The sequence below is a fragment of the Hyperolius riggenbachi genome, chromosome 4 (genome assembly GCF_040937935.1).
Source record: "Hyperolius riggenbachi isolate aHypRig1 chromosome 4, aHypRig1.pri, whole genome shotgun sequence".
Taxonomy (NCBI): domain Eukaryota; kingdom Metazoa; phylum Chordata; class Amphibia; order Anura; family Hyperoliidae; genus Hyperolius; species Hyperolius riggenbachi.
In genome coordinates, this window is record NC_090649.1 from 273891799 (window position 1) to 273906781 (window position 14983).

Genomic DNA, 14983 nt, shown 5'->3' on the forward strand with positions numbered 1-14983 from the left:
CCATCTTGTGGCCAATAAGTATATTACACACAAGCACAAACATACTATGTAAAATATACAATATTAATAAAATAAATAAATTACACTTCCACCCCCCACCCCCCCCCCCCCCCCCTTAAAAAAAAAAAAACACTTGTAAAAAAAAAAAATCAGCTTAAAATCAATAAATAGTTGACTGAGGGAAAATTAATTTTATTACATAGGAGTTTAATTATGGCTAAAACAAAACAAAAACAGAAAAATAACACCTATATTTTAAAATAATATATTGTCACCATACATTGTGATAGGGACATCATTTAAACGGTTTAATAATCGGGACAACTGGGCAAATAAAAAGTGCTGGTTTTATCCACAGGAGAATGTTTAATTTTAAAACTATAATGGCTAAAAACTGAGAAATAATGATTTTTTTTCCATTATTTCTGTATTTTTCCCATAAAATGCATTTAGAATAAAAAAAATTCTTAGCAAAATGTACAACCCACAGAAAGCCTAATTGGTGGTGAAAAAAACGAGGTATAGATAATTTTCTTGTGATAAGTAGTAATAAAGTTATTAGGGAATAAAAAGGAGGAGCACTGACAGGTGAAAATTGCTCTGGTCCGTTAGGGTAAAAACCCTTGAGGGTGAACTGGTTAATATCTATTTGACAGACAGTCTAGTGTACATTATTTCATTTTTAGATGTAAATTATTAAAAGTTATATTTTAATAAGACCTTATAAGGAAGAGAACAAATTGTTTATTGTAGTTGTATTCAGGTTTTGTGATTAATACTGAAATCCACTCAACAATGTGACCGTGCAATTAGCCCCTTATTATTTTTTTGTTTGTTTGTTTTTGTGGAATAAACTGTATAACTGAGTTTTGAGAGGACATGCTGTCTGATTATTTTGGTTGGACACACAGCGTCATTATGTTGTTCAGGAAGATGCTGCCTTTTATGATGTTTGAGGGGAGGCATGCATAATTGTGGTGTTTGAGGGAATGTGCTAAATATGTTGTTTGAGAGGGACACTGCCTAATTATGTTGTTTGGGGGCTGCAAAATTATTCTTTTTGAGGAAAACCATGTCTAAATATACTGGTAGGTGAACAGAGGCGCCAGTAGAATAAAAGTACATAACATTTTTAAAAATTGCTGGGAGGAAGTGGTGGACTTGCCTCCGTTAAAGCAGACACCATTCTGTTATAGTAAGCAGAGGCGCTCTGCTTGCTATAACAGAATTGCTGTTGTTTATCCCCTGTTTATTGCCTGAAGAAGTGGGCTGTGCCAGCGAAACGCATTGTATCCTTGGGGTATCTTCAATAAATGTGTATTTATTTGTTTAATCACAGTCCTTGGTGTCTGCTTTAACTGAGGCAAGTCCACCACTTCCTCACAGCAATTTTTTTAAATTTTATGTACTTTTATTCTACTGGCGCCTCTGTTCACCTACCAGTATATTCAAGTCCACCCCGGGTGGAGGGGTGATCTACCCTTTTTCTCCTATCTACAGAGAGCGACTTCTTAATCCTGAGTGAGGACAGGTCTAATCTCCTCACCTGCCTATTGAGTGGTTACCTGAGCGGTAACCCACGTTTGTGAGTATTACCATCTCACTGTCTCAATTATTCAATCTGTCTTGACATACTACACCATATTGGGCTCTCGATTTCTCTTCAATTGTATGTCTAAATATGTTGTTTGGGAGCAATTCTGCCTTATATTGCTTGGGTAGGAAACTTTGCATAATTGTGGCGCTTAAACAGGGTTGAGATTCCATATATTACATATCCACTCTGCATTATTTTTGCTGCTTTGGTAGACATTTGATTAAATCTAAATCTTTGCCTGTTTCCTTCTTGGCTGTGCATGAAGTGCTTTTGATTGGCCCAATTCCAGGCTGCATACAAGTTGCATTAAATATGCATACAAGACAGAATTATAAGTGTCCCACTGACCATCCCTACTGGTAACACTGCCTATCAGATAAGTGCTCCAAAATGTGTTTTCCATTTGTAAAGTTTCACATTTTACTAATTTAAAAATATTTGTGGTAACCTTAATAAAAGACAAAATGCTTTCATGGCAGATTAAAGCAACGACTGTTACTTTCTGGATGACCCTAGTGCTATTACAACTGTTATTTTTATTTCAGGTTCCCTTTAACCCTTTTCAGTCATATGTTGGATTATGGCAGGCATTGACATTTTCCTCTATCGGCCCTATTGTTCAATGTAGGAAAGCTGGCTGATGCTAGATGGCTCTGTTCTGACAGGGAAAAAAGGTGCTGGGGTAGGAGTGGGTAATCGCAAAATAGCATTGAAAAGAGTCCCATAAATATTTTCATGAGAATTATAGATATATTGCAACCTGCTAAAGAGTGGCATTCCTAATAAGAAAAGGGAAAAGGGGAAAAAAAAAAAAAAACAGCGAAAATTCAGTCCACGAGCTAAGCTGCTGAATTAACCCATTTATCACAAACTGCAACTTCCTAGCTTTGCACGTATGATTCCTACAGCTTTTTCTTGCGCTTCCTCAGGGTTTAATAGCAGGTACACTTCAGATGTCTGCATTTATCATGTCACCTGCTATGATCTCCATACCTTGTGCTTATATCTAGAGATGGCCCGAACGGCTCGCATGCAAACTGATTCGCGCGAACATCGCTGGTTCGCGTTCGCTTCGAATCGCAAACTTTATGCGAGTTTGACCCGCCCCCTATACTACATCATCATCAGCTAAACTTTGACCCTCTACATCACAGTCAACAGACACATGGTAGCCAATCAGGCTACACTCCCTCCTGGGCCCCCCCCCCCCTTTATAAAAGGCAGCTGTGTCGGAACCCCAATTCCCTGGCCGTACCCTTTCTTTAACAATGGTAGAGAAAGAACCATCGACAGTCTGAGCAGCGATGAACTCCTGGACTACTGGGTGCGCAGGCTTGACCTGTGGCCAGAGCTGTCACAATTTGCCATCCAACTTCTGGCTTGCCCTGCCTCAAGCGTCCTAGAAAAGACCTTCAGTGCAGATGAAGACATTGTCAGTGAGAAGAGAAGTCGCCTAGGTCAAAAAAGTGTTCAGTACCTCACCTTTATTAAAATGAATGAGGCATGGATCCCGGAGGGCTACTGCCTGCCCGAAGACTAAAGGTGGGTACACACGTCAGATAAAAGTCTTTAGAAAATGAAAGATCACAGACCAATTTTACCCCCTTTCATGTAGTATGAGAGCCATACTCTACACAGTCTATTCTATGGAGCTGAACTCCCCATCAGATAAAAATCTTTGCAAGATGCTGCACACAAAGATGCTGTACACATGCAACAGATCAGTATCTGCAAAAGATCTGTTCCTGCAAAAGATCCATTCCTGCAAAACGCATTCATAGTCTATGATATCTGCAGATCTCATACACACCTTGTTTAACAGACAATTATCTGTAGATCAGATCCACCAGGTTGGATCTTCAGATCGGTAGATAATTGTCTAATCTGCAGATGAATGTCCATTAAACAAGGTGTGTATGGGATCTGCAGATGTCATAGACTATGAATGCATTTTGCAGGAATGGATCTTTTGCAGGGATTGATCTTTTGCAGATACTGATCTGTTGCGTGTGTACAGCATCTTTATGTGCAGCATCTTGCAAAGATTTTTTATCTGATGGGGAGTTCAGCTCCATAGAACAGACTGTGTAGAGTATGGCTCTCATACTACATGGAAGGGGGTAAAATTGGTCAGTGATCTTTCATTTTCCAAAGACTTTTATCTGACATGTGTACCCACCTTTAGTCAGTCCCCACACACACACAGCATCTCTGCCTGCATGCTGTGTGACTGCCTGCCCCAAGACTAAGTCAGTCCCCACACAGCATCTCTGCCTGCAGGCCGCTTGACTGCCTTCTCCGCCACCACCAACAGGGTCCAGGACTCCAGGTGGATTCCTGAACTAAAAGAATAATATTTTTTCTGGTGCGCTGACATGCCTGCCTAATTTTTCTGGATGCACTGGGGCTGCAACAACAAAACAAAAGGCATGTACATGTGTCAATTCCCCTTCGTGATCGTTACCTTGCCGCGGTGAAGGGGCTTGCGTATCACAATGAAGCAATGACCGCTGGCTATATGAAAGTGTTGGGGGGCACACCCAAGATAATAAAGGTTGTTGCTTCATTGTGGACAGACCAAATTCGATCAGCTGGACAGTCACTCTTGTTCTATCATTGAGCTACCTCACCCTGGTGAACATATGGGCTTGAAAACCGCTATCGCCTGCACTCTAGCAATGGTGCACACCAGTCCAGCACAGCCATCAGTACACAAACAGCTGTTTGCGGTGCGTTACACAGTGAGTTTGGTCTGTCAGTGTAAAGCAGTACACTAATTACACTATCTAATTGATGTATACACATGAAAGATGTTTTAAAGCACTTTAGGCCTGCAATTTAGCATTCAATGTGATTTCTGCCCTTAAAACGCTGCTTTGTGTCAAATCCTGATTTTTCCTCAGGACTTTTGGCATGTGTCCCACTCCGCCATGCCCCACTCCAGGTGTTAGACCCCTTGAAACATCTTTTCCATCACTTTTCTGGCCAGAATTCATGTTCGAAGTTGTAAAAGTTCGCCTGCCCATTGAAGTCTATTGTGGTTCGCAAAGTTTGCGCGAATGCAAACTTTTTCGGAAGTTCGCTTTCGAGGTTGGCGAACCTAAAATCAGAGGTTCAAGCCATCTCTACTTATATAAACTTGGGCTCTTAACGTTAAAATCTAATGCCTAACTGCCACCTTTTAAAGAGGAACTCCAGTGAACATTTTACTATTGGCAGGTGATGTAGCTGATGCATGATTTTTGGCAGTTGGAAACAGCTGTAAACAGCTATTTCCCACAATGCAGCAAGGTTCACAGACAGGAAACTGCCAGGAGTACGTACTTTTCTTGTGGGAGGGGTTTCTTGTGGGAGGGGTTTCACCACAATATCAGTCATACAGCTCCCACTGATGGTCTGTTTGTGAAAAGGAATAGATTTCTCATGTAAAAGGGGGTATCAGCTACTGATTGGGATAAAGTTCAATTCTTGGTCAGAGTTTCTCTTTAACATCTCATTTTTGGTCTGTGGATCTGTGCTTCAAATTGGGGACCACAGGGTGTAATCGCTAAACTGCAGCAAGCAGAATAACGTATGTAAATTCTAATGCACGATGCTTAAACCATAGTGCAATACAATACATGCAATGTATTACACTCTATTGCCTGTAAGACTTTACTCATATTAATTCTGCATACCGCAGTTTAATGAATATACCTCCAAGTGTGAAGTTTAAAAGGCAGGGGATTGAAGGCAGAACCCTGACCTCAATAACAAGATAATAGCCTTTGCATGACTATTGTATTTGTACATCCTTCTTACAGATTAAACCTAAACGAGATCCATGGCAACAGAAGTTTTTAACAAAATTAAACCAGCACAAGAAGGTGGATGAGCTGCTTTTGCTGCAGTCACAGTTGTTGGAGGTACTTGAAGGCCGTATAGATCAGATCTGCCCTTTAGGAAAGTTACTTTTCAATACTACTTGGTACTGTATATACATACGGTATGTTGAGTTGACCTTATTTGTGTGAAACTTCTTAGGTTGCAAGGGCAGAAAAAGCAATGGAAGTACTACAGGAACACGCTGTGCGAGTAATACAGCCATCCCCTGTGCACAGTGGCGTAGCTACAGACCTCAGGGCCCCGATGCAAAATTTTGATCGGGGCCCCGGGGGGATGGGGGGGGGGGGGGTACATATACACAATTGGGGTTGAGGGATGGCAGCTAGGTGGCGTCGGCGCTAGGATGATTTCCAATAGATTTCATGCTGAAATCGATTGGATATCACTGTACAGTGTGTGGGCAGGCAATAGATCCCTCTCTTATCAGATTCAATCAAATAGGAATCTATCTGATAATCAATCTAGTGGCCATCAAGCAAATTATGGGTACTTTAAGCACACATATTTCGCGGTGATACATTTTCCTGACATGCACAGAACACATAGTAGACAGTGAGTGATGCCTCTTGATGTTAGCAATCTGCTCTATCTGACATCGTTGTTTGCTTGTGGCAGACACATGACACCTCCAGAGATCAGGAATTCCTGGTATGTGAGGGTCTATTTAGGTCCTGTAAACTGATTTTTTTGTAAATTGCTTACCGACACAGCTCAGGGATCATCATGAACAGCAATACAGCAGTAGCTCTTTCCGCTCAGGATCTATTTACAAGGGAAATCCGAGAACCAGGCTGCATGACTGATCACACAGCTAGGCAGAGGGAATAGCAGAAGAGGAGAGAGGAAGCACATGGAGGTCTGAGGGGGAGAGCTTGACACTCTACCAGCGTGCACACACACAGCTCTGCTACTACTGCTAGTGCTATGCTGTGGGACCAACACACGCAGCTATTACAGGAGATGGGGAGATAGACAGGACGGGAGGAAGCTCCAGCAGAGGGGAGGTGCCAACAAGAAAGCCAGCATTGTAATAGGCTGCCCTGTGATCTCAGACAAGAGGGGTGGAGGCGAAACTATTTCTGCTCTGTACGCTGAACTGTAACGTAAGATTTAATTTGCTGCGCTCCCGGCGTGATGCGGTGCAAGCGTCCGGACCACACACAGAGCTCATCAGCTCACTGTATTGAGACACGCACGGGCCCCTGACTGCCACGGGCCCAGTCGCGAATGCGACCACTGCGACCACGGGCCCTACGCCACTGCCTGTGCATCCTTTTACAGCTAAAAATAGCCATGATATTTGGGTAAAAATATACAGTTCTCAGGATCTGCCACAGGTAGGCACCCTGACTCATTCATTTAATGCACTGTTTACACCTTCTGTTATGTATTTGTTATGTATATGCAAATTATTGAAATGTACCTGAAGCAAAAATTAAACAAAAAATGAGATACCTCAGTGATGGGAAAGCTCTGGATAGTCCAGAGGCTTCGCTGATCCTCCTTGAAGCCCACTGTTCCAGCGCTGGGTCCCTCTAAACCAGGGGTCTCAAACTCGCGGCCCGCGGGCCATTTGCGGCCCGCGATACAATATTTTGTGGCCCCAGGGCCCCTGAGCTTGTAGGGGCCCCCAGTGGCTACAAGAGGAAAAAAAAATTTTTCAAATCGGCCTTATAGTTTTTGAGAAAATCGATTTTAAAGTTGCAAAGGAAAAAAATACACATTTAAAAACCCGCCGACTTTAATGGTTAATAGCAAATCCACCTTAAATGCTAGAAACCCTAAATTTGCAGGATATGTTAAGGAGATCATTAGGAATAAGAGGAAAAAACAATTTTTCAAAAAGACCTTATAGTTCTTGAGAAAATCGATTTTAAAGTTTCGAAGGAAAATAGTATACTTTTAAATGCGGTAAATGTCACTTTTAGTAGCAAGCCTAACGGTAGTGTAATTTTACATGTATCAAAAGAAAGAGCAATACATTTCCTGACAGAGTTTCCAGGGGGTCCATACGCAGCCGCAGCGCTTTGGCCAGGGATCGCTATACAGCCGTAATATGGCTGTATGAAGATTCCGGGCATTTTTTCCTATTTTCCCAATTTTTTTTTTTATGTTTAGAGTGGGCGGGCAGAGGCGGCGATCCGCCGCGATTGACGTCAGGAGGGGCAGAGCTGAAGCTGAAAGCTCTGCCCCTTCCAGGAAATGCCGGCGGATTGCCCCCGGGGCGATTTGGGGGCTCTGCAGCCCTCGTTTTGCGGCGGGGACACGTGAACTCCCTTATGCGGCCCAGCCTCATCCTGACTTTGCCTCCTGCGGCCCCCGGGTAAATTGAGTTTGAGACCCCTGCTCTAAACCCATAGCTCCCAACTGTCCCTTTTTCGGAGGGACAGTCCCTTTTTGGAGCCCTGTCCCTCTTCCACCCTCATTTGTTCTTCTTTCAGGACTTTGTCCCTCTTTCTATGTAAATATATATGTTTCTATACTAAAAATGTGTTTGACTTTAAACTTTATTCCCAACCTTTAAATTGATATCTTACTAATTTTTAAAATGTTACTATGAAGGAAAGTGAACCAGGATAGAAAGGACCAATGTGGTTTCAATTATAAAACAACATATTTTTCTTATGAAATCTTTATGGTATGCGTGACTAGAGGTGTGGTGAGGGTGTGGCCAGGGGTATGGCAGGGGCGTGGCTTAAGTGTCCCTCTTTTCTCATCTCACAAAGTTGGTTGGTATGTCTAAACCTATTTGACAAGAGCTTATTGTATATGTTACGTGTGACGGTATTCCTGCCTATGAATGAGCCCATCCGTACTGGGCATGCATGAGTAATGTCTGCACATGCCTAGTAGCACAAAATTGCTAATGCACAGCTTTTTTTTATCTGTGAACAAGTCACTTCATTTTATTAGGCATGCATGATTCTAAATTGCATTTGCCCAGTATTGATGCGCTCGTACATCGGTTAAAGCATGGCTACAAGAAGAACAGGGTGGATGGACCGTGGGCTTGAAGAGGAGCTGAGAGGCCTCTGAACCATACGGAGGCTTCCCACTACTGAGTTTGGTATCTAGATTTTTACTCCCCCCTCAGGTTTACCTACGTATTAAATTTATGTTTCTTTTTTCAGGATTTAAATGCAAATGGATCATCAACACAGCAAAGCACTGAGAGGAACACAAACATTAACAGCTTTAAAAAGCGACCACTGACTTCAAAACAAAAGAAGGAAATTGGGTAATAATAAATGCATATATTAAAGGCTGCTCTTATCTTTCAGTTTATTAGCAACCCTGGCCCTCCCTGTGTTCATGAGAAAATAACTCTTTGTAGCCAGTACTGCAGCTGCAGTATTTATTATTATCATTATGAATCCCTGCTGAGTTGTAGCCCTGGCCAGAAGTAATCAAACTTTTACTAGCACAGCAAAGCATAAGGTAATCTGTGTTAATAGTACAAGACTGGCTTATGCACCCCTCCTTTTTCTCCCTGACTACTTCATTTGGATGACGATAAGCTTAGTCATAGGAAATAAGACTACGGGATACAGCAAGCCACATAATTTTAAGGATTTGTTGCTGAAAGTACAACATGATGTGCGTTCCTAATTCATGTTAATTATAGCCTGACCTAGAGTTTAAAAAAAATAACAATAAATATGTAGGAGGTATAAAATGCAAAAGACCCAAACTGTAAGTCACTTGTCAAATGCTGACATATTTGATCTCCAGTCCATCTTTTGACCTTTTTTTTACGGTTTTCTGTCTCTTTATTGGAAAAGTACTTCCACTTACGGTACTAATTACAAGTGGAGCCTTGCTCTGCTGGTGGCTAGGAGGTTACATTCTGCCTGGCAGCACTAGTCCCTCTTTGGAATCGCTGCCAGGACGCTATCTGCATGTGTTTTATATGGTCTTATGTTTACTTGGATTTTCTCCGTTTTCCTCCCACAACCGAAAACATGCTGGTAGGTTAATTGGCTTACTACTCAGACTTTTCCTCAACTGTAATAGTGACATTAGTGTGTAGGGGACAGTGAGTGAGGTGAATTTTGTAATGTTTAACGTGTGCTTTATAATAAATATAAATTTTAAATAAAATAACCCTGGTAATGGCTGATGGCAGGTGAGAATAAATGGTAACATAAGTGCAGAGATATACCATAGGAGTGCCTGAAAGATCAGTTATCTGATTAAGGCAAATGGACCTTTTTCATATATATAAAAAAATCACATTAAAAAAATGAAAGTATGTCTGATGCATTCTTGTGTATCGGTGACACACTGCCCATATTAAACTGTGGCCACACATAGTATAACTGAACACCTGTTGTACTGACAATATGTAACAACTGTAGACTTCTTCTACACTCACCATTATTCATGTCTCTGTGCAGCTGCTGTTATGTAGGCCAAGAATGCACTGTTCATTTTATTAAAGCAGGGAACACACTTGACTGTTTTCGTGCGCGTTTTCTGCACAGAAAAACTGAGAACTCATGTTAATCAATGAGCTAGTTCACACTTGATACGTTGTTGGCGTGCAGAAAAAAAAAAGCTGACATTCTGCATGAAGACTCTGCCATTTTGTCAGTTTTCTCTATCAATTATTTAGCTGTTGTGAAAAAAAGTGTGCGCTTTCTTGCATAGAAAAGCACTCGTGTGCAGAAAAAGTACACAGAAAAACGCGTGCAGAACATTGAAAGACAAGTGTGTTCCCTGCCTGAAGGACCCATACACATCAGCATTGTGGGAAAAGTAATCACTGCTGCTAATTCAAGGAATCCTATTGGAGGCAGATAATCGTAACGATTGTACATAGCATCTTGTTTTCAGCACTTGAGCCCTAGGTTTAGATCCTGGCCAGGACATTATTTGCATGGAATTTGTATGCTTTCCTGATGGCTGGACGAGTCTCCTTTTTTTTTTTTTTTTTTTTTTTTTTAGATGTGTGGCAGCACTTTTCCTTAGGAAATCAGCCCCTGAGTGTATGTATGTATGTATGTATGTACAGTGTGTGTGTGTGTGTGTACATATACACATACATAAAACACAGAAATGTTAGCATAGCAGTAGAGTAATGTACCATGTTGGCCATCAGTAGAAGCAATAAAAAGCAGGACGTTTTGAATCCAGGTAATACCAACTTAAAAAAAGAAGAGTACGCTTTCAGCCATTCCACCTTCATCAGACTAGTCCTATACGTATGATACAGTCCTAGATGTATGTTGGCTAATAAACGGTAACCCACTAAAGAATATAGATTTCATTGAGACAATAAAGGCAACATTGAACAAGGAGACAGCAAAGATTTTGGCTTTATATGACAATTACAGCGCTTGGCCTGCATTTATATTTGTAGAATAGCAATATGTTGTTTTTATATGTTGCTTTGCTCTTATAAAAAGGTACAGTTACCAGAATGCTCTGCAACTACTGGGATTAGACGAGGCAGAAGATAACAGTAAAGATCCTGTAATGATGAAAGGTGCTTATTTATCTGTCCTCTACTTGCGTCATCTCAGAGTGAGAGAACTGCAGGTAAATTTATTTCTATGTATTGATTATGCTGTTTTGAAGACCCCTGGAATTTTCATACAAGCATGCAAGATTATCTGTAGTTGCTCCTTAACAGGATCTGCTGATCACTAAACTTTATATGACCAAATAAGTCTGACATCCAGCCCTTGTTCCCTGTATACAGGTTGATTTGTATAATGTATAAACAAAACTAAGCATTTAAGTAGCATTTAAGAATATCACATAATTGATTTTGAAAAATATTTGGGAGAAAAAAGAGAATTCATATTATGATTAACAAGATATTTCTTCTAAAAGGCTATAGGTTTGTGGAGTTATTTATTAATGACAAATGGAGGTAAAAGGCACTGCGGTATTTCAGTGACATGGGCAGGTTAAAAAAAAAATCTGTTACATGAATAGAAAAAATACAAACTTTCTAAATTGCATATATTAGTTATGCAGAGGTTAGTATAAAGTAAAGCAGTAAGTCTTGTGTAGTAAAGAGGACCATCCAAGCAGTCAGAGATATGAACAAAACAGCCCCACCGCTATGGATGAAGGCTTCTCAAAGAGCACTGCTTGAAACTCTGGCTGGGATTATATGTATTGTGGTGCAGCATGCAACATACCATCTGATCATCAGTGTACACAATTCTTAACTTTCACCTTAACTTCCCTACAGTCATCCATCACAGTATACAAAGTGACCCCCCCCCCATCTCTATCAACAAAAATGGAGGCTCAGGCTATTACTTAGGCACTTCATGATGGTAAGGGCCAGCATTGGAAGGCCTGGAGGGCTTAGCATGAGTTTATTGAAACTGATGAGCATAAACAGGCCTTAGTATGAGACTACCTCTGGCATACTATATAACATCTCATCCTCGTTTACCTCCCTCTGCAGAAGCATGGGTCTGGTGTCGCTCAGGGTCCATACTGGACTTCCACATGTCAACAGCACTCTCTTTCCTCCACCATGTCTCCTCTCCCTTTTTAAATCTACATTTTGTTTGATAAAATGCCAAATTAATCTTCATAATTTTACAGTAAAAACCAAATAGAAACACATTTTATGAATGAATTTCCTCATGTGACTGTTCTAAATAAATTTTCATGTATGCCTTATAATTCAGGTGAGAAACTCAGGCTATATGCATAGAATAGCTTAATGCCATGTATTGATGTGCAACATGTCGTCAGCAACGACCCAAAGGAGATACATTCATTCTACCTATGGCTTCCAGTGGTTGCACAGCCATGTCATGGTTCTATAAAAAGAAGAAAAGAAAATATGACTAACAGTATAGGTTTATAGTGTTCCTCATCAGGATGGTTTATGGCCTGGACAGCTATAGTTTTATAATTTGAATGACTCAGTTAACCAGAATGTATCTGTCTTTATGCAATAAAATAAATGTAATCTATGATTTTAGCGCACCTGCCTTGGATTTCTAAATTATTTCCGGTCATTAGAAAGAACTCTGACAATTGACACCAGCTGCCTCACTAACAATTCTGGAGATATGGTGCGCAGTACTGGAGAAGAGGCAAGTTGGGTGAATGCAGCTCAGGGAGGATCAGGCGTGCCAGGAGGACTTGGATCTCATCAATATATCCACCAAACCCCAGCAGATTTTCAGGTAGGCCTCCAGAGAGGTTCATGATGAACCGTTGCTTTCTCCAATTTTCAGATGTGTTCAAGGCAGTGGTGTACCTACCATAGGGCTGCAGGTGCATACAGCACCAGATGTAGCCATGGCTAGGGGTGCCACTGTGTTCTTCCACCTGGGACCCTTTCTCATACGATAGTTTGGGCAACATTCAGGAAAATCGCAGCAGGCAGTGCAGGGGACAGTACTACTTCCTGCACTAGATGTAGCACTGCTACCCCTTCTTGTACCATGGGCAATGTGTCTCCTCGCTCACTACACACAGCAGCCTTCAGTGAGTGAATGTGCAGAGCAGCATGTTGAGTAGAGACAATGATTGCTGTGCTGCAGCTGGTACATTAGCAGAGGTGGCAGGATGTGTTTAGTGCTTCAGACGTTGCCTGTTATTAGTAGCCATGTGCACTGGCTGCTGTAATACCAGAGTGCCCTGTGCTTTTGATTATTTATCTTGATCAGAATTATTAATCAATAATGCAGGGCAGTCTTCTGTTGCAGAAGCCAGTGATACAGGTGCTGACAGCTGACTTCTGTAGTGAGCAGAGACGCAAGCTCCAGGCAATTTAGGTTAGCTTGATTGCAAGTAATATCTTTTTTCCCAGCTCCCCCTCCCACCCAGTTGTCTTCCCCATGACCCTTTCCTCTTTTCAGATTTTAGTGGCTTGTTTTAACAGCATGTCCCTGCCAAACAGCACTGGTGATGTCTGCAGTCCTGGTGAGAGGTCTTCCTGCCATTTGCTCTATGCTTGGCTTGCATTTTTTTCTGGCGTACAGTTCTCATCTATTGTATCTATTGTTTGTTTTTTATTATAATTAATTAGACAGTCAATTGGATAAAATATGAAATCAAGCACAAATCAGTGAAATATCAGAACCACAATCATTTTTTTCTTTTGAATTAGTTCAAATCTGGAAAAACAGTATTTTGTATTATTGCTGCAGGATGAAGTGTGACAATTGATCAATTGCCATGTAGCATTGTACTGTATTGATTGGTTACAGTGGTTCAGTCATTTCTTTATCAGATTATTGTTGCAATACTGTAATCAAGGCTTTTTGGAGCAACATGGTAAAATGATTGCCTCTCCTAGGCTGATATCTCCTTGGAGAGTAATCAATTATTTGTCAAATGAAACCAATATTGTGAAACAACCACCTATAGTACCACCCACTCACAGCCATCATAGAAGTTTGGCCAGTAGTCAGCCAGATGAAGATAACAAGTGCCAATGTCAAAATTAGAGGCTTTAAACTTGCATTCCCACCATGGCTATTTTAATCACACTATTCGTGCTGGACTGGAATATGTCTTGGGTAAAAACAAGATGAGAGTTTTTGCGATTTAGAACAGAACATGGATTGATGGAAGAACTCCTTACAAATTGCAGTTGTATGCCACTAGTTTGCAATGCATTCCTCACATCTTAATGTTCCACCTGTGTTTGTCCTGCTAGGTGCACAGTGCACAGTTCATGGAGTTTTCAGAAGTGGAGAATCACAATGACTACTACACGATGGAGAATGGCATTATTCATACTCAGGATCAGAAAGGAGCATTCATAGTGTATGATGTGGCCATTGATGATCTCCAGGAGCTACAGCATCAGCTACTTCTTCTAACAACCCTCTTCATTGAAAGGGAGAAAAGTAAGATCAGTACAGGATATGGCTTTTTTTTGGTCTTATTAGTCTTTGCATGTGGGTTTGATGTTTGCTCTCAGATAGGCCCTTTTTAAAAGGTCAAAATGAGTGATCACAAAATGCCATTACCTTATTACTCTAAAATGGTTAACATATTGGGCCTTTCATTTCCAATGTAGTCTGGAGGTGGATAATAATAATCTGCTGCTAATCACAGACTGCTCTGCTAAAATAGAATGCGGAGGGCTTTCGACCCGGTGTGCCAGTCATCACTGCAGGGGAAATCAGATTTGCATTCAGCTTCCTAGCAGTACATATGCAGTCAGGATGCAAAAAACAACACATTCACGTTAAGCAGAGAAGTTTCTTTAGTCATTCCTACTGAGATCATTACTGACTCACATCGAAGTCTCTTTACCCAATACAGTCACCCATCTAAGTTCGGGAATACTGGCAAGCTAGGCATCACTGTGATGAGATGATAGAGAGAACTTCAGCATTTTCTATTGAAGGATACATTACATAAACGTGGAGCTATGAGATTATTTTGTAAATGTTTCCAATTTTAGGGTTTCATTAATCCTGTGTTGCCTTTGTGTGACGGGTTAGGGGTTCTTCCAGCTTCCAAAATTGGGAAGTCAGTATACAGGCCTGTGAGAGAGAAATGGAA

The 14983-nt window shown here is 41.1% G+C and overlaps 2 protein-coding genes across 6 annotated transcripts in view; both read left to right on the plus strand.

The window, feature by feature from the left end:
- Positions 1-8724, plus strand: part of LOC137504775 (putative uncharacterized protein C6orf183) — a 48463-nt gene extending 39739 nt beyond the window's left edge. Inside the window, exons 10-12 of the mRNA XM_068233363.1 lie at positions 5401-5502; positions 5621-5671; positions 8614-8724. Of these exons, the coding sequence (XP_068089464.1) occupies positions 5401-5502; positions 5621-5671; positions 8614-8724 (264 nt within the window). The remainder of the gene's footprint in view (positions 1-5400; positions 5503-5620; positions 5672-8613) is intronic.
- The window catches only part of LOC137503789 (coiled-coil domain-containing protein 162-like), a 146041-nt gene continuing 137502 nt past the window's right edge, over positions 6445-14983 (plus strand). For 4 of the 5 annotated variants that reach the window (XM_068231273.1, XM_068231276.1, XM_068231275.1 and 1 more), the window contains exons 1-5: positions 6445-6819; positions 8614-8720; positions 10891-11023; positions 12439-12645; positions 14127-14319. In XM_068231273.1, coding sequence (XP_068087374.1) covers positions 10961-11023; positions 12439-12645; positions 14127-14319 — 463 coding nt within the window. In that variant the 5' untranslated portion in view covers positions 6445-6819; positions 8614-8720; positions 10891-10960. Of the gene's footprint in view, positions 6820-8613; positions 8721-10890; positions 11024-12438; positions 12646-14126; positions 14320-14983 lie in introns of those variants that run through there. The other variant, XM_068231274.1, reaches the window with a different exon arrangement.